General features: G+C 58.2%; 7 protein-coding genes across 7 annotated transcripts, besides 1 other annotated feature; all 7 read left to right on the forward strand.

The window, feature by feature from the left end:
• Nucleotides 1–700: 700 nt before the first annotated feature.
• On the forward strand, nt 701–2185 carry LPMP_270310 (hypothetical protein; the record flags this gene model as incomplete). The annotated part of the gene is made up of 1 exon (XM_010701817.1): nt 701–2185. The coding sequence occupies one exon, from the start codon at nt 701–703 to the stop codon at nt 2183–2185; it is 1485 nt and encodes a 494-aa protein (XP_010700119.1).
• An 873-nt stretch (nt 2186–3058) lies between these two features.
• On the forward strand, nt 3059–5251 carry LPMP_270320 (hypothetical protein; the record flags this gene model as incomplete). Its single annotated transcript, XM_010701818.1, has 1 exon — nt 3059–5251. The coding sequence occupies one exon, from the start codon at nt 3059–3061 to the stop codon at nt 5249–5251; it is 2193 nt and encodes a 730-aa protein (XP_010700120.1).
• A 783-nt stretch (nt 5252–6034) lies between these two features.
• Nucleotides 6035–7324, forward strand: LPMP_270330 (MP44, putative; the record flags this gene model as incomplete). Its single annotated transcript, XM_010701819.1, has 1 exon — nt 6035–7324. One exon carries the CDS (start codon nt 6035–6037, stop codon nt 7322–7324), a length of 1290 nt encoding a protein of 429 aa, XP_010700121.1.
• Nucleotides 7325–12262: 4938 nt separating this feature from the next.
• On the forward strand, nt 12263–13744 carry LPMP_270340 (hypothetical protein; the record flags this gene model as incomplete). The annotated part of the gene is made up of 1 exon (XM_010701820.1): nt 12263–13744. One exon carries the CDS (start codon nt 12263–12265, stop codon nt 13742–13744), a length of 1482 nt encoding a protein of 493 aa, XP_010700122.1.
• A 3198-nt stretch (nt 13745–16942) lies between these two features.
• Nucleotides 16943–18913, forward strand: LPMP_270350 (ATPase, putative; the record flags this gene model as incomplete). The annotated part of the gene is made up of 1 exon (XM_010701821.1): nt 16943–18913. The coding sequence occupies one exon, from the start codon at nt 16943–16945 to the stop codon at nt 18911–18913; it is 1971 nt and encodes a 656-aa protein (XP_010700123.1).
• A 790-nt stretch (nt 18914–19703) lies between these two features.
• Nucleotides 19704–20288, forward strand: LPMP_270360 (hypothetical protein; the record flags this gene model as incomplete). The annotated part of the gene is made up of 1 exon (XM_010701822.1): nt 19704–20288. The coding sequence occupies one exon, from the start codon at nt 19704–19706 to the stop codon at nt 20286–20288; it is 585 nt and encodes a 194-aa protein (XP_010700124.1).
• Nucleotides 20289–20562: 274 nt separating this feature from the next.
• Nucleotides 20563–20973: a repeat region.
• A 2182-nt stretch (nt 20974–23155) lies between these two features.
• Nucleotides 23156–26011, forward strand: LPMP_270370 (nucleoporin, putative; the record flags this gene model as incomplete). Its single annotated transcript, XM_010701823.1, has 1 exon — nt 23156–26011. The coding sequence occupies one exon, from the start codon at nt 23156–23158 to the stop codon at nt 26009–26011; it is 2856 nt and encodes a 951-aa protein (XP_010700125.1).
• Between the last annotated feature and the right edge of the window lie 724 nt (nt 26012–26735).

Here is a 26735-nt window from a genome sequence, read left to right on the forward strand (position 1 = left end):
GTTTGTTTTCGTTCCGTTTCGTTTTCGTTTCGTTCGTCGTACGAACGACGCGTCTCTTTCTTTTTTGTTTGGTTAGTGCGCTCGAGGCGGTACGCTCGCCCCCCCCCCCCCCCCCCCGCTTACCTCATCACCCTCTTCTGCCTCTGCATTTTCTGTGCGGTGCCAGGTGAGCATAACAGAGCTGACTCTTACCTCGTTCTTTCTATCTCTGGCTCGTGAGGTCGCAGAACGGGGTGGTATGCTGGCGTGTGAGCGGTTACACCCTCATAGTACAGGCCTACACATGCAGACACGCCCTTGTACACACAGACCCACGCTTTGAAGCTCTTTTTTTTGGGGTGGTGTCATGGGAGGGAGGTTAGTAGTCTTTTGCACTTGGAGTGCCCACCGTGCTTTTTGGCGCACTGATAGGCCCCCCTTCTGTACCGGATACTTCAGCTTGGATGTCGCCCATCTGTTGAGCATTCGTGAACAGGTGACCTTTCAAAATCATCAACTGCATGAAAACAGGAGGGTCTCTCATGATCTCGCCACGCATTTTTTCCCCTCTTCTTCCTCTTCTCTTTTCCGCTTTTTCGTTCATGACGGCTGCCGGTCCCCGTGTCGACTTGACACACGGAAAAGGAAACAGGCGGAATTTGCCGCCATCTCCACATAGTTTGCTGGTACGAGGGCTCTACAGGAAGTTTGAGCAAAGGTGATGCGACATTGCATTCGTTTCTTGTATGTGTCGAGAAGCGGTGCTATGTCTGGCATCGCGCTTCCACCTGCAGTGCTGGGGGCGAGCGTTAGCTCGACTGTCAAGCTCTACGAGCGATGCCTCAACCCGATGACCTCACCAGGCGATGTGGCACACTTAGCAGCAGCTCTGCTTCCTGCCATCAGTAGAGGAGAGCTTGCACTGCACCAACAGGTTCAGCTACTGCGCATCCTCGCTGCACGCTCGATTCGGAACGAGGATGTCATTCTGAAGTGTCTGTGGACTGTTTTCAAATCCCCCTCGCCCACTGACGATGACGTTTCCTCAGAGGCTTCCAATACGATGCGGTGCTCTTCACTGTCCGAGCTATCCGCGCACACGACTGGCGCCTTCCAAGTAATGGCGGAGCAACGGTTTCTTAACGACCCGCAGATGACGGTCGTGGCGCTTGGCCGCTGTGTGGAGTTAATCCCCTACGCGAGTTTGGATGGGCTGCGGTGCATTTACCGCGGTTTGCGCGCCATGAACCACGTGTTCTTCAGCGTCGCGGAGGTGGCGCATCACAGCAGCGAGGTGACAGAGAAGATGACGACGAAAGAATTTTACGAGACAGCGGGCGTACCCGATGAGGAGACTTTGCGACACCAACCGAATTTGGTTGATGTGCTTTGCGGTGAAGTGGAGCTACAACTGCGACGCCTGTGCGACACCTTTGCACAGGCAGGGCCCGGGCCGTTCAGGGTAAGCCACACCTTACCTACTCCGATTGCGGCAGGGCCGTCGTTCACCCCTTCGGCTGTGCGAGACACTCACGAGGCACAGTGGTTCTTGGATGTGCTGGAGGCTCTCGCCGTGGTGGGGGTGCTGCACGCCGGTACACTGGACAGCTTAAGCGCCCTCCTCAGTCGTTATCGCACCGAGTCCTCTGCCAGCTTTTTCATTAGGGCGCTAACTCACGCCACGCGCATCGAGGAACGGGTGGTGGACCCCTTGACGTACGAAGAATCAGCCGCGGTGCGCGATGCGCGTCGACATCTCACGCTGTATCTCAGCGAAGAGATACAGCAGGTGCACGGCGTCCATGGGTACCTGCGACGGCACCCCCAGGAGCTTCTCCTCCTCCGCCGCTTGTTTGAGAGCGACGCCACTGAACCTTCCCTTTCTCCCGCTTTGTGGGACACCGTGCGAACGATTCGTGTTGCCCACCGTCACACTGTAGCGGCGTCGCTGACAAGTCGTCGACCCGCTGGGATGCTGTTCCAGAAAACGTACGATGTGAAAGTGAAGCCGATTTCAGTCGACAACGCAGAGACGGAGCGCTTCTTGCCTCCCGAGTTCAAAACATGGCGAAGCCCTGCTGCTACACCGCGCGGAGGTCACCCCCGAAATGGGCGACCACCGAGGCGTGTGGCGTTTGGCACCCGCCGCATCTCCAAGAACTACATCAGGAACAAACGTAAGAGGTTCTGTCCCGCTGTCTTTTGAGCAGCACACATTTACACCAACGATGTGTTGCTCACAGTTCACTTTGCCAACACACGAATGGGGACAAATTACTCCTATTTTTCCCAACGCCCCCGTCTGCCCTCTCTCGTCGTCCTTCTCGATCGTTTAGCTCTCGGGTAGCTGCGTCGCTGCGAAGTATGGAGCAGTGGGCTGCTGTGGAGAGCATGGGGACTGCAGAACATTCGAAGAGGGTAGCGAGGAGGGGTCGAGAAGAGTGGTGCTTGATGCGCCCTCATGATCCCCGATGAGTGTATGTGTGCCAGGTCTTTACGAGGGAAGGGTTTCTCGACCACTTTTTCCCTAGTACACTCTGCACCTCGTGTCACGCGGAATCTCGTGTGAACGCACGTGCGTGTGCAGGCTTGTGCCCCTGCGTATGTCTTGTTCACACCCGTACGCCAGCGAGTGGGTGTGATTTGCCTCCGTGCTCGTCACGTCAAGGGCGAACCTAATCGCCCTGCCGTTGCTCTCTATTTGCGCATCTTTTCTCTACAGCACGCGACGAGTGGTGCACGAACACGACAACCACCGGCGTAGTGGCCTCGTTCGTTTCTTCTGACGTGCGTCTCATTTTCTGCGTCACTCTTTTCCTCTCTTCTCCTTGCGATGTCTACGGTGATGCATCACGCGCGCTGCTCATTCACCCCCCCTTCGCCGGCACGCGTCATCACCCCACCGATAAATGTCATCATTGAATCACCACACCAGAGGAGGCGCAACCCCAAGGCGCTCTATACCCGGACGCTTCTTGCCTAAGGAGCGTCAAGTCTCCCTTCGCTAGGGCGCCACGAGGGGGCACATGAACGCTGCTGAGACTTGTACAGGAGGAAAACGGCCACAGCAACTTCAGCAATGATTCATCACAGTGAGCCACCTCGCCCGTCTGTGCAAAATGCAAGCGCGCCTCAGAAAGTTCGCGTTCCTCTTTCGCGGGGGCGTCACCAGCGACACGGTCCAACCGTGCCGCCACTGGATCGCGGGGCGTACCATCTGACTCCTCTGGACCGCGCCCTCGCTACAGTAGCGGCTCCGCACTCACCAGCCCCGGCGCAGACGACGTCGCTTCCTCTTGTTGTGTCCTCCGTTTCTCCTTCTCGCCAGCTGGTGTCAAGTGATGCTGTCTCCGGACCGGTCCAGATGTGGCCCGCCGTGATGTCGTCGCGTCAGCGCCGTCGCCAGGTAGCGCTTAAGTCGAAGACTCCATTGGCGTTGCAACTGGAGGCGTTCGTCCGCCGCGAGCACCAGCAGTACCTACGCGAGCACCCGTCGTGTTCTCGAGCAGATTGTCTGCACATCTTCCGTGAAGTGTTGAACACGTTTGTGAACCACTTCTCCGAGTACAAGGGCATTCTCTCCATCATTCGCGATGAGTACGACGCGGCGCTAAACGAAATGTCTGAGAGGGTGAAGCAGATGCAGGTGGAGTACCTTGAGAGCCAAACCGACCGGGAGATGCACGCTATGGAGATCATTCAGCTGAAGGAATCCATGAATGCGACAATCAGCAACCAAAAGGCGCAGCTCAGTGCTGCCCAAGAGCTCGTGCATGCCATGCGTGATCAGGTCGCAGCGGCCGAGCACGCGAACACCTTGCTGACCTTGGAGATGGAGCAGAAACGAAAAACGCACTTTGAAGCGCAGCAGCAAGTCAAGCTGCTGTCGAACGCAATGATTGAGGAGAGCTCGCGCACAGCTGCAGCGCGCGACGCGACGCGCAAGATGAAGAAAGAAAATCAACTGCAGGAGGCGCGCATCAAGGTGCTGAAGGAGCATGTGGCAGAGTTGGAGGAATCCCTGAAACGGCAAACGTACGCGCAGATAGAAGGCCGCCAACTCTCAGCTGACACTGGTGCGGTAGCGGTTGACATGCGCGGATCATCGCCGCAAGCCAATTGGCCTCTTCATGAAGGAAGCGACGTGAAAACTGGCACCTATTCAAACCAGTTTGTCACTCATGTGCTTGCGCGCATCGATGCCCTGGAGATGAAGCTGACCATGGCCGCGAAAGAAGGCACGGCAGCGCTCGCAGACGCACCCTCCCTGCTTGATGCAGCGATTCACCCTGCCTCTGTGTCAAATCTGGAGGGCGCCTCCCCGGCAGCGAGAAACTCAGCGGATGCCGTGTTTCCTGTTATACGGGAGTGGCTGCAGCGAGAGGGTGTCGGCGAGGCCGAGGTCGAGCCGACGGATGTCATTGTCCCGCCGGGTCGAAACCCTAAGGAGGTTATGGGCTTTCTCTCCGCTACGCTGCCTGTCAAGCATCGTCACCTCTCCTTACAGGTGACACTCCAGCTGATGGAGTCGCTGTGGACTGCGCGGGCGCAAGCTCTGGACTCGTTACGACTGCCGCAGTTTTTTCTTGAGTGGCTGCAAACGCAGGCAGGCGACCCCAAGGAGGCAAAGGCACTCGGCGTTAACCTATTGGACACATGCCAGCATAACATTCACCACCCCGACTGCCGCGCTCTGCTCGCCGTGCTGAAAGGTTTTCTTCCAGAGGAGCTGGTGCACATGTGTCGGCGCCGCCTCGCGCAGCTCCGCTTTTCCACCGCGAAATCCACCGCTACGCTTCACGACAAAATGTCATTTGACGCCTTCTTTGCGGAGGTGCGCGCTGTTTGCCCAGAAAAGTCGTTGGCCAACATGCTGCATCTGCGCTTCACCGTCTTTCGCAGAAGAAACACGGCGGGGGAGGTGGAGCTGAGCCATGTGCTCTCCGAAGATTCCTACTTTGTGACGCTGTTCAAGTGGCAGTGGGTGCAGGAAGTGGAGGCCTTCACGCTGCGCGTAGTCGAGGGCATCCGGGATGAAGGCGACGAGAAACGGAACATTGTGGCCCTTAACAAGGCGACGCGCCTCCTGCAACGGCTCGACGCGGCGCTGGGTGAGGCGGTCTACACCTACGTTTCACTTGCATGTCAGCGACCCGTCATTGATGTTTCCACCGCCGAAGGTGTCACGGTCCCACTGAACGCAATGTTGCTCCGCTTTCGCTCCTCTGTGTTGCTTTATCGCCGGAGCCCCGAGGATGTCATGGATACCTGAGCTTCGTCTCTCACTGGCACTGAGCGTGGTTTCTCATCGCACTCCAACGCATGCGCATGCGTGCCTTTGATGTATTCGGCAGTCGCGTCTGCGTTTTCGCTTTCCGTTATCCCGCGCGCGACGATTTGTTTGGCGGTTTTCTTTCTCGCTTTGTTTTCCCAATTGAACTCCCGTTGCACTCTTTGTACAGTCTCACACCATTTTTCAAATCACACCAGCGCGACACCGCAAAACCCAAGAGTATGACAGCGCGGCGATCACCCACCAGGGTCGCGTATCGCATCATCCAACTGCGATCCCGTCATCACTGATGAGCACTTCTGTCTGGCCCCCTCCTCCTTGCCTCTTACCTCTCCCAAAGCGGTGTACTTTTCGTGTAGCGTCGACGCTGTACTAAGGCGACTGCCTTTTTCTGTGGTGGCACCACGTGATTAAATTTTTGGGAGAGCGTTACTGTCCCCACTCACTGTTGAAGCGGCGGCGCCCTGGCCGCACACATGCGTTTCTTTCCGCTTTCTGGCTCATGTCTCTCTCTGTCTTTTTCTCTCACATTTCTTCCTGAATGGGGCCATGGACGTGCTCCTGTCATGTGCACTCTGCCACGCACGTTAGATGGCCTTGATAGTGTCGGCACTCACCCATAAATACGCTCAGAAGGCACGAAAGGAAGCGAGTTCTGGTGAATGGGGTGTGTGCAAGCCCAGCGCAACATCCACAGCGTAGAGGAAGAGAGCGCGAGATAGTACTGACTCAACGTCCACCGTAGCTCTTCTCTGGCAAGCCATGAAGCCAACATCTCACTGTCTGCGACGGTTTGCTGCAGGGCCGCTTATTTTGTCACATTTCATCTGCCGAGGTCCAGCGCTGTCTTTTTCTGCTCACGCCGCCTCATCGCAAACTTCGGTCGAACCGCGCACAGGAGGCTCTTCCTTCGCGCGTCACGCTGCAAGAGTGACAACGCCACGGACAACTCTTTCACTGGACGTCAACCTGCGCAGAACTCTCCGAAGTCTACTCATTGAGCGTCTGTGTAGTCCAACACAACCCCTACCAGCAAAGCGTGTGTATGATGAGCTGACGAACCGCTCGCGTCTCGTAGAGGAATTCCACTTCTCGAAAACGTCGCGCCGCATCACCCGCCAGCGACTCGCACTGCAGTTCCTGCGTCGCTACAACGTACTACTGCATGGACTCCTTTTTTATTCAGAGAGCACACACACGTGGAATACGACGACGGAGTTTCATCGCCTCGCAATCCTTGGAGAGTCTGTGATACTAACTGAGGTGCGCACCCGGCTGCTTAAGCTATTTCCTGCCATGCCGTATGCGGCGTATGTGCAGAGTTTGCTTCACATGGTCAGTGAGGAGGCGCTGGCGGCCGCGTTTGACCGGTATGAGATGCAAAACATTGTCGGTGTGCGACCACCAAACCGACGCAGCGGCACGCCGCTTACTCGAATGCAAAAGAGTCATATGCTGTGTGCGGTGGTAGCGGAGATGTACTGGTTTACAGCTCGCACGAAGCCGACTGACTTGACGCACAACAACGCGCTCTTTCCCCCCTCCGACGTACTTATCTTGCACGTGCTGTCCACCCACCTCCTCGAAAACGTGCCTGCGGAGCTTATCTACAACGTCGTAGAGCCAATTGTGGCGGACATAAAGCGCGTCTGGGTGAACGAACCGATGTCATTGCCGTCACAGCTGCGCCTCACCCCTCGCACTGTCAGTTCCCTCTCTCTCAACGCCATCCCTGTTGCGCCCCTGTCCATTACCGAAGCAGAAGCTGTTAAGTTGCTGCAGAAGAAACACAAGGATGCGCATCGTCAACAACACACGCTTACCCGCGAGCCGGACAACAGCTGCGTCAAGTCCTTCATGCGACCGTCGTTCAACTACCGCATATTTGACGGACCCCGTTATCAGGTACTGAACTCCGATAATCGCGTCGCACCACTGCCCCTTGCACAGGAGCGGAGTAGCCTGCCCGCCTCAGCTGTGTGTATCGTTAGTGACGTTGCTGACAGCGCTGCACGTGCGATGGAGCTCGCCAAGATGGCCGAGTCGGGGTGACGTGTGTAACTGCGAGACTGGCAGCGGTACCCTTTCGGTTCCCCAAAGAAAAGCGCCTCTACTGCGCCTTTTGAACCGTGCCATGTCGACCTGTGTTGTTGTTGTTGTTACATGGCGCCTCAAGTGAAGCGCGGAGCATAAGACATGCCTGCAGCTCGCTTTCTTCTATCCCTCAACACCTCCTTTGCTGTCTATGCGTGTTTTAGTGAGCTGACGATGTGCCGTTAGGGACCTGGTATGGTGATGGGCAACCGCCAGCTTTCCGTGGCACCTCGACGCGGCTTCACTGCTTTAGCATCCATACAGTGTAATCCGTGGGCTGGTGGCGAAGCGGTGAAGGAGGGGGGGGGTGGAGCTTGTGTTTGACGTCTGAGCCGTCGGCTCGACTAGACGGGCTGCACTCGTTTCCTTCCAAAAGGAGTCGACAAGCTGCAGCGCACGTTGTTGTCCCCTTCTCGCCTTCACTGGCGCATTCCTCTCCTGTGTTCCCTCGCCCTCGCCCTTTCCCCGTCGGGCTTTCAATGTTTGCCACGCGTACACCACCCCTCTTTTATTACCTGGTCTACCTCCCAGTTTCCCAGGAGTGCGTCCTATCGCCAGTTATCCATCAACCTATAATGACCCACTCACGCACTATCTCCGGTATGTGTTTGGCTATTTTGTTTTGCCTTCCTTCTTTTGCGAGTGGTGTGTAAGCTGCGCCTCTCTCTCTCTCTCTCTTTACTCTCTGTGCATCCGTAACTCATTATAGCGCGCTGAGAGAAGCCCCGTCATGGGCCGGGAATTGCCGTCTTCCCTCAGTTGCCCTCTGGGCTACTCTACTTCCTCTGCTCGAAAACAGACTTCTTCCTCTTTTATAGTCAGCCAGTGAACCTCTGTTGCCGTCCCACAGTGAAGCGAGGTATCGCAACGCGCCAATATGGATTTACCCCCCTTAAACTTTCTTCTCCCTCCCCCTGCCAAGCACCCTCCGCAACGGACGATTCCGACATGCGCTCTTCGGCGATGGTGCTCCTGGTCCAGACGGGGCCTGGCCCAGTCGAATTCGCCTGATCGGACCCAAACAAGAGTCCCCGTGCCCGGGCTGGCGCAATAAGGCCGGGATAGCGTCTCTCACAGAGCTCAACGAGGACTGCACAGGTGCCCAGCAGCATCCCATCTCCCTGGGCCAATGAGGCCACGGAAGGCGGTCTTTTCACATCGAAATCTTTCGCTCGAATGAGTCAAGCCTCTGCTTCCTCCGCCAAACCATGGGCGCTGGGGAGTGTTGTATATGCATGCGCTCAGTGGCAGAGTTCACCGCAGGCGCCTCTCCGAGGCTCTGAACAGGCATCGGGCAGCAGCTTCCAACGCCTGCTGCGAACAAAGCAATCACCTCTCGTGAGACGAGCTCCAGGACATCGGGAACCATCAGGAACTTACTCCTCTCGACAAGCTACAGCGAGAGTGGCTCCACACCGAGGACGACCCACAGACGCTCTTCAAATCGTTCACAGAAGCCTCCGAGAGGCCCAGGAGGAGCGCCCACCACCCCCCAGGCCGACGGCGTTGCTCTCGGCCAAGTGGCGCAGGGAGTTGTGTTGCGAGTCAACCGCATTGAAGCGCGTCGAAACGGCCAACAAGTCGGATGCCCATCGCCAAACCGCTCATTTGCCGGGAACTCTCGATGCTCCGTTGGGCGGGGGTAGGGAAACCGTGGCCCCGACGTTGCCGCACGTGGCATCCTCTCCTCAAGGGTGACGAGGCCGTTGCGCACCTGAGGACGCGGATTTACCAGACGATGAAGGCCAAGTTTTTCAAGTCAGGAGGATGCACCATGTGGTGTGTTCTCATCAGCTTCTCCACCTCCTACAGCATCGCATTCACCCCGACATCAAGGACAGAGTAGATGCTTTAAGCGCGGCGCTTGACCTCTTCTTGACTCCAACGCGGCATGGACGGGGCTTTGCTCTCGGCGCCCCTCGGGCTAGAGGTGAGGCCCTGATGGACCCGACTGCTCACGCCTTCTACCACGAGCAGGAATGCCGCCGTCGGCACGCGCTGCCCAAACAGCTAGCGCAAAGGCGACGCGTTGGTCACATCTACAGAAGCCCAGCAGCAAGGCGGGGGGAGGGAGGGCAAAATGTAAACACCCCGAGGCGGGGGCAGCGGAAAATGAACCGCCAACGTCCTCGCACAGCGACTAACGCAAGCCCCGAGGGCACACAGCCCACCGGCAACCACCTCCCTTGCAGACGCCGAGGTGGAGATGACACTCATTGTGGTTGAACACCAGGAGACCGGCGGGGTGAGGTCAGATGCGCAGCCTGCGGACGCGGATCTCACTCTTCACGAGCGTCAAGGACCTTTTCATCAATGACCGCGCTGCTCCTCAACTCTGTGGAGCCATCGTTGCAGGCGAAACATGGATACGCGTGCCGTTTGATCCATGTGCTTGCGCAAACTCTGGGGGACACCCTTCACGAACTGACGCTCCTCGACGCGGCATTACGGGCCAACAGGACCCTCCTCTCGCATCACCCAGTTCGGCCGCTTGCGTGTACGCCTTCCGAGGGCAGAAGAAGTGTGTCCTGCTCCCCCCTCCACATCGGAAGAGAACGCACGCTGAACACGCCGCGTGCAACTCCAGCAATGGAACCGGCAAAACAAAAAACGATTGCAGGAGCTTTTGGGCTTCCTCCACGGATGCCCCCGCGACCTGCTCTCTGCCCGAAGCCCTTTCTACGGCAGGCATCGCCGCGTTAACGGCTGAGGACATCATTGAGCCCACGCCAGCAGAACACAGGGTGGTGGACTGCGCTTTCACGGTGCTCGAAGGGAAACATGGCGATCAACAGAGGCGGCTCACTCTCTGACCCAACAATGTGAAGCAGTGGATTGCGCTCCAGGGCTATAGGACCCAACACGACCTAAACGCCACCCGATGAGGAAAGTGTCCTGCATGAAATCGAGGGGGAGGGCTTCACCGGACCTCAGTGCTTCCCATTTCCTGGTGTCTCTGCCAGTCGCGCTGAGACTGCTTTTCTCTGCGCAAGCCGATGCCGGCGGGATCGCCCACCTCCGATGACCCATCGAGAGGCTTGAGTCTGAGCCCTGAAATTATGCCGGTACTTGCAAGCACGGCTGCTGGACGCCCGCTCGACGCAGCTTCACCCAACCCAGACGTGAACGCCAACGTGTGGATCGACAAGATCGACGTAAGGGAGGCACCTCAAGCGGTGAGTGGTGCGGCGAATACGACCAGGAATGCCGCCAGCGAGTTTCTGCGTCGCTCCCAATACCGATGAGCGAGTCGCCTCTCCACACCTACGGGGTTTGCCACAGCCCTGTTTGGCCACAAAGTACAGCCCGTTTCTCTGGGAGAGAGAAGGGATGCCCAACTAGGAAGCGACTCAGCCCGGAACATGGCAGTGGAGCAACTCGAGCACCTCATCGGGCGATTATGGTTTGCTGCGCACGTCGTGATGACTCCAGCGCATACGTTTCGGTGGCTCCTGAGGGCGACACGGCGACGCTTCGCCAGGTGGGGTCACACAAGGCCTCACTTCAGGGGGTCACTTGCAAGCCAGCCGACCGGCCAATGGGCAAAGCAAAATCGACATGAATGGCACGCGCTGGCCTGCAAAACGAAACAAACCACACGTGATTCGCATGTTGCCAACGTCTACGGCCATGCTCGACCTCAACCCTGAGGTCAGTCTGGGGACCTGGGGAGATACCACGTGTGTCAATCGACGCACAAAGCAAGCTGCTGTGATATGAGATCCCGCTTAGGGGAGGAAGGAAGGGGGTAGTCCACCCCCTGCTGACAACATCAATGCGGCAGAGCTGCGGACCGCTGCGTGTGCTTCTGAGTCTTTATCCCCTTCTCTTTCTCCTGGCGCAGAGCCCCATCTACATGGGGATGAAACCTCCGCGCTTTTCGCGCCTTGCAAGGGTCTCTCTCGGAGTCATGCAAGTCATACCGAAGTCAATCAAATCCCAGTCAATCTCTCGCTGAGGTGATCTCGACCAGCTGTAGAGAATCCGCTGAGAATCCGGTCGACAGGCCTCGTTCGTGACCCCGCCTACCGAAGCGACAAGGGGTTGGCGAGGTAGGAAATCCGGACGAATGGGTGATCCAGCGCTTTTGTGAGTACCACACCAAAAAAACTCTTCATACCGTACCTCAACAGCACCTTGAGGCATGCGGCTCGGTGCCAGCGGCAGGATCGCGCCCCCCATGTGTATTGAATTGTTCAACTATACGTACGCTTCTGGTGACAAGGCTTCTTCTCACTTCTCCACACTTTCCCTCACATACTTTACCCCCTTTATTATTTTTTCCACACTGGTGAAGGAAACGAAATAGTCGCTGCCTCACCCTCCCGGTTCGTACAGCAAACATCTACAGATCTCTCCCGCGCCCGTCTCGTCTTCCCTCTGCGCCTCTACACACGCGCACGCTGGCAGTCATACACACAACACACACAAAAGAGGCAAACAGACGAAAAACACGTAAAGCCGCAAACGTGTGCGGAAGTGCTCTACTTGTTTGCGCCGTTTTCCCCTCACCCGTGTGTGTATTCGTCTCTTCTCCGCTCTCCCCCATCTTGGACCACACGGTAGTCGAAACATTGTGGAGAGCACGAAGCGACAGTGACTTCCTCTCTCTCTCTCACTCGTAAGAGCGCGCCTTCATCGGAGTCCAACAGTCGTGTAGACTCTTCGCCTCATAGATTCTCAAATTATTATTTTTTATCTTCGCTGCTGTTCTCGCTTTTCCCGTCCTTTCACCTTCAGGAAAGCTGCGCCACCCCAGCAGGCAGGCGCGTGCGAATACCCGCACTCTCCCTCCTCCTTTGTGTCGTTTGATCTCTCTTCTCTCTTCCTCTTTGTTTTCTTTCTCGCACGTGGTCTTCTCAGTTTGTCTGCATACACATAGAGACACGCAGCTTCATGACGGCGGTGACGCAGAAGAAGGCGTTCGAGGACGTCTCCATGTACCGCTCCATGTCCAGCATCAGCAGCTCTGCCTCCACTGCTGAGGCCACCGCTGGTAACGATGTGTCTTCGTTCCTGTTTGACGATTACCGTGATGATGGCTTTTCTACCAATTTGAGCTGCAAGCACTGGGTGTCGGTGGGCCACCTGAGCCTCACCACCACCGATGCGGAGCTCAAGTCTCTCTTTTACCCGTACGGCGCCGACGAGGCTTTTACTGTGTGGGAGGGGACGACCATGATGGGGTTTGTGGGGTTCGACTCACCCGAGATGGCGGAGCTGGCGGCACAGAAAATGCATGATTTCGTCCCTCGGCGGCAGTCTCAGGCGCTGGCGGTGCGTGCAGTGAGACTGGAGGAGGTACTGCGGGCCCGCACCAAAGGCCCCATCTCGCTGCTGGCGGTACTGTACAGTGAATGCGCCACGCAGGGTATCAGTGCTGTGATTAGGCGCAGCAATTCCCCCGTGGCCGTGGCCAGGGACGTGGCGGTGGAGGTGGCGCGCGCCTCTCCGGCGGTTCTGCAGCGTCTCGTGGCGGCGTTCTCTGACCTCTCTCCGCAGTGGTTCGGCTTCACTTCCTTTAGTGAGGAGCTGCTCAAATCACTGCTGGGGTCGCTCCTGGAGGTTGACGAGATGAATACTGCTCAGGCCATCAACTGCGGCGCTGTGGTTGGTATCCTCTTCCAGATGAATATGATCATCGGCGACCCGTATTACCTCGCATCACGCCTGCTGCAGAGGGCTGGGCAAAGTCTGGTGCAGCTCGAAGGCATCTGCACGCTAGCGCACACGTGCGCGCTGCTACCTGGCTACCACGTGTCTAGGGCTTCTTTTTGGGATCAAGTGGCGGACATTGCCGCGAAGGTGGCAGACCCAGTAGCAAACCGTGCCTTGCGCGGTTACCTCCGCCGCTACACCCAAACAAATGCACACGCTGCAACCACGGCAATCCCTGGCTCGCTGTCGTCATCTGCACCGTCCCCGCTGGTGTTCTCAACGATGCCGTGTCCATCTGCAACCGTGGGGCGGTCACAGGTAGTACGCCAGCGCACGCCTCCGCAGTACCCATGTCAGGACCAGATGAGATGCCGCACCATCTATATCTCTCACTTGCCTGGCCTCCTGCCTCAGAGCATGCTGCTTGAGCTCCTCACTGCAGCCGGCCCTGTGAATAAGGTGCGCATCTGCACCGGAGCTGGCTACTCTACGCTGTTTGCCTTTGTGGAGATGCGCACAGCGGAGGGGGCGCATCGGGCCATGTGCATGAATGGCCTGCAGCTGATGGGGTATACCATTCGTGTCGAGACTGCCCGGAATGCGGTGCAGGACGTGATCGAGAAGGATGCCCAATTTGACGCGAACGGGGCGGTGATTCAGCCATGCCTCTTCGGCATGTCTCAGGCCCCGCTGTCCAAGTGCCTGACCTCCACCGACTGAACTCGTGGATACACATACATGATAGTGGGCTCTCGATGAGGGCCCTCTCCCTCGAAGGGGGCTTTCCGCCCACGTTGTGGCATCCGTGCACTTACACCAGCCCTTGAATGTACGTCCTCTCATCCCCTTTCCATCTACCTGTGCTGAAGTAGCACCACGCCTCTCGTTTGCTTGGGTGCAGTGCTTAATGGTCGCCACCCTCGCTTTCCGTATGGGCAGTCACTTGCAGCAGCAGAGGTGTGACGCGACACAAGTGAAGGACGGTGTCGGCGTGCATTACCCGAGAGGAGTGAGGTGGCTGTTGTGGTTGAAGTACAGTCTCATGCCTTTCGCGTAACAGCGTCTCGTGTACCTTCACAGGGATTGCCACTTTTCGTTCTTGCGCGTTGATGAGATCTGGCTCGACTGTCACTCACATTTGCTTGCGATTTTTTTTTTATGTGGTTTAGCTAACCACCTATTCGTCAGATATGTTAACGTTTGCCCAGGCAGACATGCAAAGGCGAGAGGGCAGAGGGAGATGACGTGAGCGCTCTAAGTGAGTGGGTCTTGGCGTGAAGAGGATGTTGTATGTGTGTGGATGGTTCGAAGAAGATGAGCTGGCCTGATGTGGGGACCGAGAAACGCACATAATGTATTGTGGTTGCCACCGCGGCTACTGTTCTTTCCTCTCCTTCTTACATACCTGTTCTCCTCCCTCGCGCGCGCCGGCGCAGCCAGAGTGCCACCCTTTTCCCTGTCACACGTCGAATGTCTCTCTTTTTGCCCTTGTTTTGCTTCTTGCTCTCACGCCTTCTTCATTTTTACTTTCTCTCGCCTGTCTTGTGGGGGGGGGGGGGGGTGGCGCGCAACGGAAAAGTTGCACATCGCATCGTTTTGATTTCTTTCTCTTTCACCGCAGCCGCCTCTCATTTTTGCGTTTCATAGAACCGTATCGGTGTGTGCCACCCTCTTTTTCTTGCTTTTCCCTATTCGAGGAGTCGATCTTCTCGTACGTGTTCATAGAAACCTCTTCCCCTCTCGGACTACACTCTCACCACACACACACACGTACGTGTACCATACCTATACGAGAGATGGAAAGGTTGATCGTGAAGGTCCGGGGGTGTTGCTTCACAACCTCTTGCTTTGTCACCCTCTCTCGAGCCTAACGTGTGACCGTCACAGTACTCTTCACGGTCGACTTCACCAGAGTCGCCCTCGCACAACGACGACGAGATAAACAGAGGGGCCTCGAGTGCCGTGGAGGAGGGCCGCTGGCTTCTTTGTCTTTTTATATTTTATACTTCACCCTTTTATAGATCCATGCGTCCGCCCCTTCCTCGTTCTGTGTGCTCTCTCACATCGGAATGCATTCTGTGAAAACGTTGTTACCCTCCCCTCCTCCCCCTGCCGGGTACTCTCCATGCCCCTCCCCCTCTCCATGGCACACGCGAGAGCCATGCTCGTGGCCAAATACAAGACTGCATTGTTTCAGGCCGGATTTCTTGTGTTGTGTTTCCCCCCCTCCTCCGCCTCCACAGTTGGTCCTTCGGCGCTCTCCATTCTTTTGCGCATGTGCGCGCATGTTGTGACCAACTGTGGGGGCGGAGGAGGGGTTGGGGGGTGGGGGGAGGCGAGGAGGCACTTGCGCCTCAGTTATCTTCTTGTGTGTGTGCGTGTGTGTGCGTGTGCCTTTTCTCTTCTTCCAACTTTCTGCTGCTTAGTCGCTCACGCACACAGACGAGAGTTTGGGCCGCAGCAGCTGCACGCCTCTCCACCAGCGCCGCCTTGGTTGTTCTTTTTCTTTCCCTTTCTCGTATGCTCATGTCTAGCACTCCTTGAACTGTACAGCTTCTCCCTTTCGCTTCACTCTTGGCCCTGGCGCACTTCACTCGTCCTCGTACCTGTAACGGTCTCTCTCCCTCTTTCCAATTTCAGACTTCACACCTGTGGCTGCTGGCGTTGTTTTTCCCACGCGCTTATTCCCTCTCACGCCACCTTTTTGGCCTTGGAGGTCTGCCATCGCGTTTTACTCTCCCCCCTCCTACCCCATCCATGTCGCAGTATTTTGCGATGCTGGCGACCACTGTGAGAGGGGAGGATGGCGAAGGGAGAACCCCACCGCCGCATACACACACACACACAATGAATCTATTTCACTTTCTTTTCTCTCATTTTGTGTTTCTCCATCTCTTTCTGTTGTTTGCTTCTTCTCGTGCTTGGCTCTGAATGCAGCGTTTGAGTGCGTGTTAACGCTCTTCTTCTTCTTTTTCTTGTTTTGTATTATTCGCCTTTATGTGTGAGTCTCGAAGTGCATCCATCGCCTGGCGCTTCTTTTCCGCAGCCATTTCCTCGTGCAATGCTCTCGCGCCCTATTCACTCACCCCCCGCCCACTCCCTTTCTCGCGCCACTCATGTGCGTTTCTTTGCCTCCATTCTGAGGCGACCAGAGCCGAAGGTGGTAGGACAGGGTGGAGATGGGGCGAGTGGATGCTGAGAGGAAAAACGGCAGGCATGGCGTGCTCCGTGGAAGAAATTGCGCAAATGCCCATCGGAAGTGGAGGCGCAGAAGACAAAGACCGCACCGACGCCTCTCAAAGTAGACGACAATCTCCCGTGTCTTCTGTTTTTCTTAAACGGTATGTCTCCTCTGTTGGCCCTGCCTGTCTTATCCTGCGAATGGAAAAACATGACTGGACTTGATTCATCTCTCTTTGCATCCGGGTTCCGTCCTGTACAATGGCGCGCTACCACCGCTTCCGGTCTCACTAACAGGCAGTACAGCGGGCTCCATACTAGCGCATGACTCACCGAGGCGGAAGAAGGGGGTGCGCCCAAAACAAGCTTCAGACTTCATGGATAGTATTCTCTCCTCTCCCTCTCTCTGCCCCTCCTTCATGCTTAGAAGCACGATCCTGTGCGTCTGTTTTGCTTCGCAGAGACAGCTGAGGTGTGCTCCACTCGCCCACTTTCTCATGCAATTCCTTTCGAGCCGGAAGCACCCTGGATTCGGTATGTGGGCTGGGTACATATCGCCCTCACAGCTTTCATTTTTGTCCACCCTCGCTTCCCTCACCTCTTTCTCCCTCTCCTCCTCCCTCCCACCAGCAGAGCTCTCTCTCTCTATGTGGCTCCTACATCTCTCGTTTCTCACCGCTACATGCCCGCGTACCGAATTAATGCGCATGCTGAGCTGAATTCGGTTGCCGATTGCAAATGATTCGCGTACCGGGCAACTGGACTTGCGCACATTATCCCTGCGCCTTTGCTGAGATACGGAATGAGTGTTATCTGTGCCGTCTTGTGCCCGTCTTCACCGCCGCCCTTACATACGAACTGGAGGCTTCTGTGCGCGTGAGCCTGATAGAGGCGCGGCGCTTTGCAAGTCAGGACTTTGCCCCCGCAGAGACTCAGCACGTCGTGTACACGCCGTGCCCCAGCGGCATTGAATACTGCCCCTGTTCTGCAGGGGGCCTTTCAAGCGAGCCTATGGTGATTCGATGCCCCTTATTCCATTACATGGCAAAGGAGGTGACGGTAGACGGGCCACGACGTGACACCCGTGCTACCGCTGCTCATGTCGCTGCTGCCCTTATGGGACGCTACGTTGTGGTCGGGGCTGAGTTTCGCATACAGGACGGCGTCTACACTGTGCGGCAAGTGGTACTACAGAAGGGCTATCGCGGGGTGGCGCTTGTCTGCAGCGACTGCCGCGTGCGTGTGAATGACTCTCAGCGGGTCGGTAGCAGCGGCCTTGGAAGGGGAGGAGCAGTACGACCCATTGGGCTTGATAGTGAGGCAGACCAACTCCTGCAGTTGCTGTTGTGCGCCGACAAGTCCGCGAGTACGTTTGTCGGCGTCATGGCGCGCGGCCCCCGGGGGTGTGGCGTTTCCACCACAGTGCGGTACGCTCTGGAAAGCGTTGCTGCCACACACACGGTGCTGAGATGGTCGAGTTGCTTTTCGCCGTCAGAGGCATGTCGCGAGGGACGGGGTGGCACAGTGGTCCTGGTCATCACTGAAGCTGAGCACATTTTTGCGGCGGCTGAACCGGAACTCGCGAAGCTTCATATGCGTAAACTCCAGCGAGACGCCGCGGTTGTTCGCGGGGGCGGCAGCGGTGCCGCCCGATCCGTTGTTGTGCTGTGTGTCAGCCATGACTACGGTCTCTGTGCACCCGACGTGCTGGAGGAGCTCGTTACATTTTATCTTGTATTTTCCTTCCCTGGTGCATCGCAGCGCGCAGTCTTGCTGGCCAGTGTGCGAGGCGGCAGCACCATGGACTGGATGGGTGCAGCACAGCGTCTCGTAGGGCGGACATGCGTGGAGACGCTGGAGGCTGCTCGGCTGCCTGATATCGGTTCTGTGCTCCCCTTCAAGGCAGTGCGGTGGTCGGAGATCGGTGGACTGGCGGAGGTGAAGGACAGGCTGCATCGCGCACTTGTGTGGCCGCAGCAGCAGCCCGAGCTCTTTCAACGCTTCCACATCACCCCACCGCGCGGAATCCTTCTCTACGGTCCCCCAGGGTGCGCTAAGACGACGCTCATAAAGGCCCTCTGCTCGGAAGGGAACTTCTCGCTCATCTACCTAGACTCTGCGACCGTGGTGAGTGCGTATGTGGGGGAGAGCGAGCGCTATCTACGAGACGTCTTCACCCGTGCCCGCCGCCAGGCGCCGTGCATTGTGTTCTTTGATGAAGTGGAGGTGCTTGGTGGCCGTCGGGTCAGCGGCGGGCACGATAGCGAGCATGTGCGCCTCCTGTCGACTCTTCTCACGGAGATCGACGGCTTTTCAGACATCTGCGGGGTCTGCTTTGTGGGCGCTACCAACGTGCCGCACCTCCTTGATCCAGCGTTGATGCGACCTGGGCGGTTTGATTATATGGTACACGTATCGCTGCCCACCTTGGCAGACCGCGAGTCCATTCTGCAGCTATTGCTGTGCAAAACCGCCGCTGACACCCGCGCCATCGCGGAGAAGACGGAAGGTTTTAGCGGCGCTGACCTGAAGGTGTTCTGCTCCGAGGCTCTTTTGGCGTTGTTGAAGGAGTCTGCCGGTGTTCCACAGGTGTTCCAGGAGGGGGCGATCGTGACGGCGTACCTGTCGCAGAGGGCGAGTGGTTTTCAGGGTACCCACTATGACGCTGCCGCTCTCGACCAGTTTCAACGTGAACACGCGTCTGTGTGAGCAGCATAGATGATAGAGAGGGCAGCTTGGTCTCAGCTCTGTAGTCTTCCTCCCCCTCGCTTCTGCTCTTTGCCTATTGATGCCGACGATGACATCTGTCGCTTCTTCCCCTCACCTTGCTTCCCCTGCCCACGGTACAGGCGCGAGTACGCACGCGTACCTGTGCTCCTCACCGCTCCTTTTACCACTTTTTCTTCCTCTGTGTCGTGGCTCGGCGTGGCGACAAGAATCACATCGCTTAAGTAATCGATGCCGTGAATCTCTCTCAAACGAACTCAAGACTGCACTAGGTGAGCTATCTAAGGTGCGAGGGCAACGCGCGGGTGCGCCACAATGCTCCTCGCTGGCTCTTCTGGTGGCGAGTACATTCTGTGATGCCTGGCATGTGTTCTCTTGTCTTTTAAGTGGTGGCTCTACACTTCAGTGGTACGCTGGTTTTCCTTCAGTTGCGTTGCACATGCCGGCACGTCTCCTTACACACCCTTTACCGAGTCACTCTCGCCGCTCTTTCTGTGTTGGCTCTCTCTCGTAATCTCTCCTCTCCTCCTGCGCTGTACTTGTCTGCGATCTGTCGTTTGTGGCGGGCGGCGCTGCTTCAACTTGTTTTCTTAGTATGGCAAAACTTGTGGATGCTGACGTCATACATGCCCACACAGATACACCTCCACTTCACTGGCTGACATATGCAACGCACGCCTCCTCTCTCTCTGACTTGCCATAGCACAAACCCCCTTCGAAGTCGTCGCGTTCAAGTTAGCTCATCAGTCTGTGTGTGCGCACGCTTCTCAAGATGAATGTGGAAGTGACAGACCGGTGCTTCTTTATGGGGGATGACTACTACATCTCTCTTCCCATCGTCAACAAGGCGGCAAACCGCGGAGAGCCACTGCAGTTGTTGTGCAGTGAAATGATTCACTGGGACGACTACCGGAATGATCGCAGTATCAACGACGGCAAACCGCGTATGCAGCAACTCTTTGCCTCCTCCTACACGGAGCCCCTCGCGCGCACCTTCGTGCTCGGCAGTGACACGTACGTTACGCAGGTGACGGGGGTGTCAGCGACTCAGGCGGGCTCGTCCAGTCAAATGTTCAGCGCGGAGATGCAGCACTGGGATGACTACTGCGCAACGCGTGGCATCACCACAGGATCTCCAAGTATGGCGAGTCTCTTCCGCCCCTTTGAAAGCAAGATAATTCTTGCGTTTGACTTGAATGAGCGCAAGCTGACCGAGCTTGAAGGGAAAAGCGTCGCCCTAATTTCTTATGGCGCCAAGCAACAAACCTACTGCAGTGAGATGGAGCACAGGGATGATTACGTTAGAGAAAAGACAGGGAAGGCACCGGAGCCCAGCATGGCATCGTTGTTTGCTTAATGGCCTGATGATAGGAGAGGGCGCACGGATGCGATGATGTTTCCTTCGACTACTCCTGCCACTGTGTGTACGCTGCACTCTCTCTCGCCCTCCGATGCATACCCAAGCGGAGAAGCAACACGTTTCTTATCGTCTACCTCCTTCCTCCTCTTCCACAGTACAGTGATGTCTCCAGTGCGCCTCTGTGTGTTCGTGGCTGCAGAAAACTCATCGTTGGTCACTTCCATCGCTCCTTTTTTCCCGCCTGCCTTTTTGAGATCCTGACGGTGGCCGCCATCTCGGCTCACGGCATCCAGCGCCCTCCGCCCCCTCCGTGTGGGGAGGCCGGGCAGCCCCTCTCTATCCCTGCCAACGCCGCGCCACTTCTGGCGGTGACAGGGTCAAGCGCCTACGGCGTGGGGAAGGCAGAGCGATGCATCGCCACTCTGGCGTCTGCGGCCGGGTCGTGCGTGGTGCTGGGTGTGAGCGAGCTGCAGCGTGGCTGGAATGTGTCGCACCGGCCCCCGCTGCCGACTGGTGTGGGGAGCCTGCGGCCCCGCGAGGGACATGCACGGCATGCCGACCTGCATGATGGAGGCGGCTGTGGGGCGACCTGCGACGCGCGGGTGCCGGGCCGCGCTCGAGGGAGAGGCCGTGCTCCGATGGCTGCGCCGGCGCACTGCTGCGCTGCGTGCCTAGGGGCTGCGTGAAGTCTCGTTTCCGTTGTAGGGCTGAAAGTGGGCATGTTGGAGAACGGATCACTCTTGTGTGATGGGGGCGTGTATCCTGCAGTATAGTGATGAGGATACCGCGCGTATCGCTGTATGTGTCGAACTTTCTTCAGCGCCCGCCGGTGTTTCAACTATTTGTGGCACCCGTGCGTTTTGCACTGCACATGAGGTGGAGGTGCGTATGCGGTGCTGTTGTGTTGGATGTCTCGCACCACTACCATTACGTTTTCACTCTCTTAACAACTTCCCCTCTCTTCACTGTCCCCCAACTCCCTCATTTCGTGGTTGTTGCTTTGATTCTTTTCTTTGTTGCGCGCGATGTGTGGCGGTCTCTCTGTAACCTCATGTGCCGTGGTGCTCTCTCATTCTCCTACCCCCATACACATATCCGTGAGCATCTACGTGGTGGATACGTCTCTCCTGCGGCTGTGATCAGCAGAAGGAGCAGAAAAGAATCGAGCCGGAACGCTGCATACTCGTGTGCGCGGTGTGCGAATGAACGCGTTCGGTGGCGGGTTTAACCAGAACAAGCCTGGTGGCTTTGGCCAGCAGACCCAACCGCAGCAAGTGGGATTCGGCCAGCAGCCGCAGCCAGGAGGCTTCCGTCAACAGCCGCCGCAGCAGGTCGGCGGCTTCGGCCAGCAGACGGGTGGGTTTTGTCAACCGGCTCAATCGCAAAGCGGATTTGGGCAGCAACCCCAGGGTAGTGGATTTGGCCATCCGGTTCTCCAACAGACGGGCGGTTTTGGGCAGCCATCAGGCGCTTTCGGCCAGCAGGCACCCCAGCAAGGTGGCTTTGTCCAAACGGTGGCAGGGCAACAGGCTGGTGTCTTTGGCCAACAGCAACCGCAGCAGATGGGTGGCTTTGGCCAGCAGCCTCAGCAGCATGTCGGCGGATTCGGTCTGCACCCCACCCCTGCTATGGGAGGTTTTGGGCAGCAGCCGCAGCAGGCAGGCGGGTTTGGGCAGCAGCCGCAGCAGGCAGGCGGGTTCGGGCAGCAGACGGGTGGATTTGGTCAGCAGTCGCAGCAGCAAGGCGGATTCGGGCAAACTCAGCCACCGCAGCAGGGTGGATTTGGACAAGCGGCTGCTGGAGGCTTCGGGGCGGGGCGAGGAGGCGGTGGCTTTGGTACAGCTGGCAGCTTTAATCAGCCCGCAGCGCAGGGCGGAGTGTTTGGTGCCTCCCAATCTGCCGTGAATGCTTTTGGGCGACCACAGCAGGCGCAGGGTGGATTCGGCACCCAGACGACTGCTGGTGCGCAGTTCGGCGGCGGACAAGGTGCGGGTGGCTTTGGCGCTGTTACTCAGAGCGGCTTTGGTCAACAGACGACTACGGGCGGCTTCGGCCAGTCCGCTGCACCAGGGGGCTTCGGCACTGCACAGACGACCGGTACTGGCGGGTTTGGTGCTGGGCGCGGCACTACAGGCTTCGGCACTGCACAGCCGACCGGTACTGGCGGCTTTGGCGCTGGCCGCGGTACCACCGGGTTCGGCCAGCCTGCACAGGGCGGGTTCGGCGCGCCGCCGCCAGCTGCTGGTGGGTTTGGCCAAGTACAGCAGCAGGCATCCGGCTTCGGAGCACAGCAGACATCCACCGGGACCTTTGGACAACCTCTCCAGGGCGGCTTTGGCAGCACTGCTTCCCAGGTAATCACTGGTGGTGTATTTGGCGGGGCCCAGCCGCAGTCGCAGGGCGCGGCCGGAGGTTTTGGAGCTCAACCCAGTGCTGCGGGCGGATTCGGACAGGCCACTGGTGGATTTGGAGCTCAGCAGCCGGCGGCTGGCGGCTTCGGTCAGGCGCCGCCAGTCGCCGGAGGGTTTGGCGCAGGCCGCGGCGCAACCGGTTTCGGTACCACTGGTGGCTTTGGCAGCGCACCACAGCAGCCGCAGCCCGCTGCTGGGGGATTTGGCGCACCGAAAGGCGCGGCCGGTGGGTTTGTGCAGCCCGCTGCTGGCGGATTCGGACAGGCAGCGAGCGGCTTCGGCGCACCGCAGCCAGCGGCTGGCGGCTTCGGTCAAGCAGCCTCCGCAGCCGGCTTCGGGGCTCAGCCACCAGCTGCTGGTGCCTTTGGACAGGCACCCGCCGCAGCGGCGCTTGTCAGCGCGCCTGCCGCCGGCGCTAGCGTGAATGTCGGACGCCCCACCGACTTGGCTTTTATGTCCCTTCCCGACTACAACGCGTCACCGTACGGCAACGTGCTACTCTTCGACTCATATGAGAGGCCTCAGCCAGCCAAGAAGACGGCGAAGACGACTGAGGATGACTTGAAGCCTGTTGTTCCTCCAGCTCGTCGGGCGATGCACACATGGATGGTGACGCAGATGCGTGTGCCGGACGAGACCACTTTGATGAAGCAAGTGCCAGCGTCCCTCGCCTCGAGCGCCTTGTCGCCAGCGGCGCTGAAGGAGATGCTGATCCCTGCTCTGAAGCTCGGCGGTGCCCCGGCAGACTCTCCTGCCGGAGCGCAGGAGCGAGTGACGCACGACTCGCCACGGCGATCATCCCCCGAGACGGTGGGCGCGCCGATTGGCAATGCCGCCGTACCACGGTGTACCAATCCCGAGTATACGCTGCAACCCAGCCTCACTGAGCTGGCTACCTACACTCCCGAGGAACTCCGCCGCGTCTCGCGCTTCACTGTGAGCCGCCGCGATGGCTCGTGTGAGGTGCGCTTTCTGGAGCCGGTGAATCTGGTGCGCGTGGACGTCGCCGCGATGGTGTACCTTGGCAGTGACGGACACGTTGCACTGTACCCTGACGGCGACACCCCACCCTTGTCGAGCGGGTTGAATGTGCGAGCCGAGGTACGGGTGCGCGATCCTACAGGGGGCGTCACAGAAGACATCACCCGGTACTGCGCGGAAGCACGTGCCCACTTCGTGGGTCACCGGCAGGGATGGTGTGTCTATCGTCTGAACGACAGCCGCGCCGGCCACACCGCGTCGCGTGCGACTCTTGGGCATGAAACGAGCGACGTCGCCCCGCTCTCCATCATCCATGATGAGGACGAGCACTCGCACAACTTGGACTATTCGTGCAACGACAGCGAGGAGGAAGACGCGGCCGATATGCGTGCAGCCGAGCAGCCGCAGGAGGTCACTGATCATGGAGACGCACTGCAGATAACCAATGCTGAGGTTCGCAGGTACGAGGTGCCACCGCCGCCAGCGTCGCGAAGGCCAGTGGTGGAGCGGCGCCTCGCGTCGGCTGCGACTGCCGACTTTGAATTGCCCTACGTCCTGCCGGACATGACCCCGAAAAGCAAGTGTGAGCCGTTCTCGGTGAAGTTGGGGACATCGCGCCGCACGGCTGAACCCCGCGTGTACTACGTGTGCGCGCAGGAGTCGATCATTCAGCGCACCTACGTCAACTACCCACCGCTGCTGCAGCCCTCGGAGCGGACAATTCGTGGCATGTTGGCGAGGAGCGTTCGCGCCGACTGGAGCAATACCGGCAGCGTTGTGTTTCCATCACACGCGGAGTTGCGCGACGGGGCGGAGGCGGCTGGTGCGGTACCGGAAGTGGTGGGCGCCTGCGCCGTTGCGGCCAGCCCGTTTTACTGGCAGAGGCCAGCCCGTAAAGTGCTCCCCCAGTGTGCTGTGGCACTGCTTCGGCTGTTTCTGCAGCACACCGACGTGGCGGAAGACGTGGCGTGTCCGCTGGCTTCCATCCATCTCCACCGCGCCAAGAGCCACAACACGCTCTCGGCGGAGAAGCTGAAGATAGCAACCAGCGTCATTGAAAGCGTAATCTCGGCTGCTGGCGAGGCGTCTCTCTCTCGCGTAGAGGTATTCTCCACGCGGCAGACCTGCACCATCCTCTCCCTCCTCTCTGCTCTCTATGGGCTGCCTGAGGCGGACACGGCTGTCCCCAACGCCATGGAGGAGGCGCGGTACCTCACCCAGCTGCGCCATCGCAATCTGGCTGGCTGGCTGAAAACGGAGCTCGCCGTCCTTCTCGACAACTCCACTACGCGTGCGGCGAAGTTGTCTCCCGCAGAGGAGCTGGTTCAGGCGATGCTGTGTCATAGGCTTCGCGAGGCGCGCACCTCCGCCCGGTCGGTCGCGAACGAGGAGCTGGCGAGGGTGGTGCGCGTGTGCGGCGAGGGCAACCAGTTTGGCGGTTACATCGAGATGGCGAGGAGCGGGTTTAGAAACGGTGAGGAGGTGCGGCAGCGTGTTGTAAGCCTCCTCTCGGGCAAGGTGGAGCCCTTCATCCGCGACGAGGAGTACACAGGCCTGCATGATGAGGCCATCGAGGTGCGTGCGGCACCAACAGCAGCCACGTGGAAGCAGCTGTTGGGTATTTTCACTTTCTACGGCTGTGTCTCTGACACGCCAGCCGAGGACATTATTCACGCTTTTCTCGAGCGCCTGCGCGCTCCGTCGTCACGCAAGCTCAATCCTCTGCCTCCGTACGCCGAGCGCGTTGACACCGCCGTGCTGCGGACGTGCCGTGGGAAAGATGTTGTGCGGCGCGGCAACACCTTTCAAGATGCTGCGTTGCTCGTTTTGGAAGGATTCGCCAACGGGTCGGCGCCACCCGCCGCTTGTCTGCACCCCCACGCTTCAAGCTACTCTGGCGCCGACTATCTCACGGCGTTCGTGATCGTGACTGCGATTCGTGCCGTCCAACTTCCGAGAGACCAAGCTTACAGAGATGCGGAGCTGTCGGTTCTTCTCGGCATGACAGCGGAACTCGAATGCAACGATGAGACGTGGTTCTGGGGCCTCCTTCCTCTGCACATGATCGAGTCGCCCACCAACCGTCTCGACGCCGTGCGCGCATTCTGCAAGCGCAACGCCATGCGTGCCAGTGCTCAGAAGCAGCTTGGCGAGGCTCAGCCGGATTACAATAGATTGATGTGTTTGATGCGTGTGAACGAGGGCTGGCTAGAGCCGGCTGTCGCTCCTCCGGAGGAGGAGAGGTGTGCCGCAGAGAACATGCCGAGTGTAAGGACGCATGCCGCCCTGGAAAAGGCCCTGGCGAAGTTGGCGATTCAGGCGTGGTAAGGGCAACCCAGCGGTCGAGGTTATGTGGCGCTACTGCAACAGCGCGCACACGCACGTAGGCTCGTGCCATTGTGTTTCCGTAGACGTTTGTGTGTTGTGTGTGTGCCTTTGCGAGGTGACTTAGAGCAGCATACGTGTTTCCTTTCTTTCTCTCTGTGTCCTCCGCACCGCTCTCTAGCGCCATGTGTCGATTGTGAGTCGTCTCCGGCAGGCCATGCTGATCATTCTTTGCTTTTGCGTGTTTTTGTGTCTGCATGGTGGGTGGTCTTGCGTTGGGGGTTTTCTGCTTCACTCCAGTGGCATAATACTGGCAGTGCTGCGTGCATTCTCTCTGCGTGTGGTGGTACTGTGGACAGGCGGTGCCTTTGGTTCAGTGGATTTGTCCTTGCCTCGTAGTGGTTCGTTCGCTCGTTCTTTTTTATTTCGCCAGAGAAGGAGCGAAATGCCTGCATGGCGTGTGTGCGCGTGGACCTGTGCTTGTCTCTGTGTGTGTTGTGTGGCTGTGGGAGGCGGTGCAGCCACATGCAGCCACATACTACCTATGCCTCTGCGTCTGACTCTTCTCTCTTCAGTACACTAAACGAACAGAATAGGAAATACACATAACATACAAGAGCTGGGATTCAGCGGCGTGTGTACGCGCATGCGCATGGTCGTGCTTGCCATCGAGAAGGACTGCCTCGCCACGCCTATACTTCAGAGGTGCTCACTAGTCCCTCAGACC

Source organism: Leishmania panamensis, assembly GCF_000755165.1.
Source record: "Leishmania panamensis strain MHOM/PA/94/PSC-1 chromosome 27 sequence".
Classification (NCBI taxonomy): Eukaryota; Euglenozoa; class Kinetoplastea; order Trypanosomatida; family Trypanosomatidae; genus Leishmania; species Leishmania panamensis.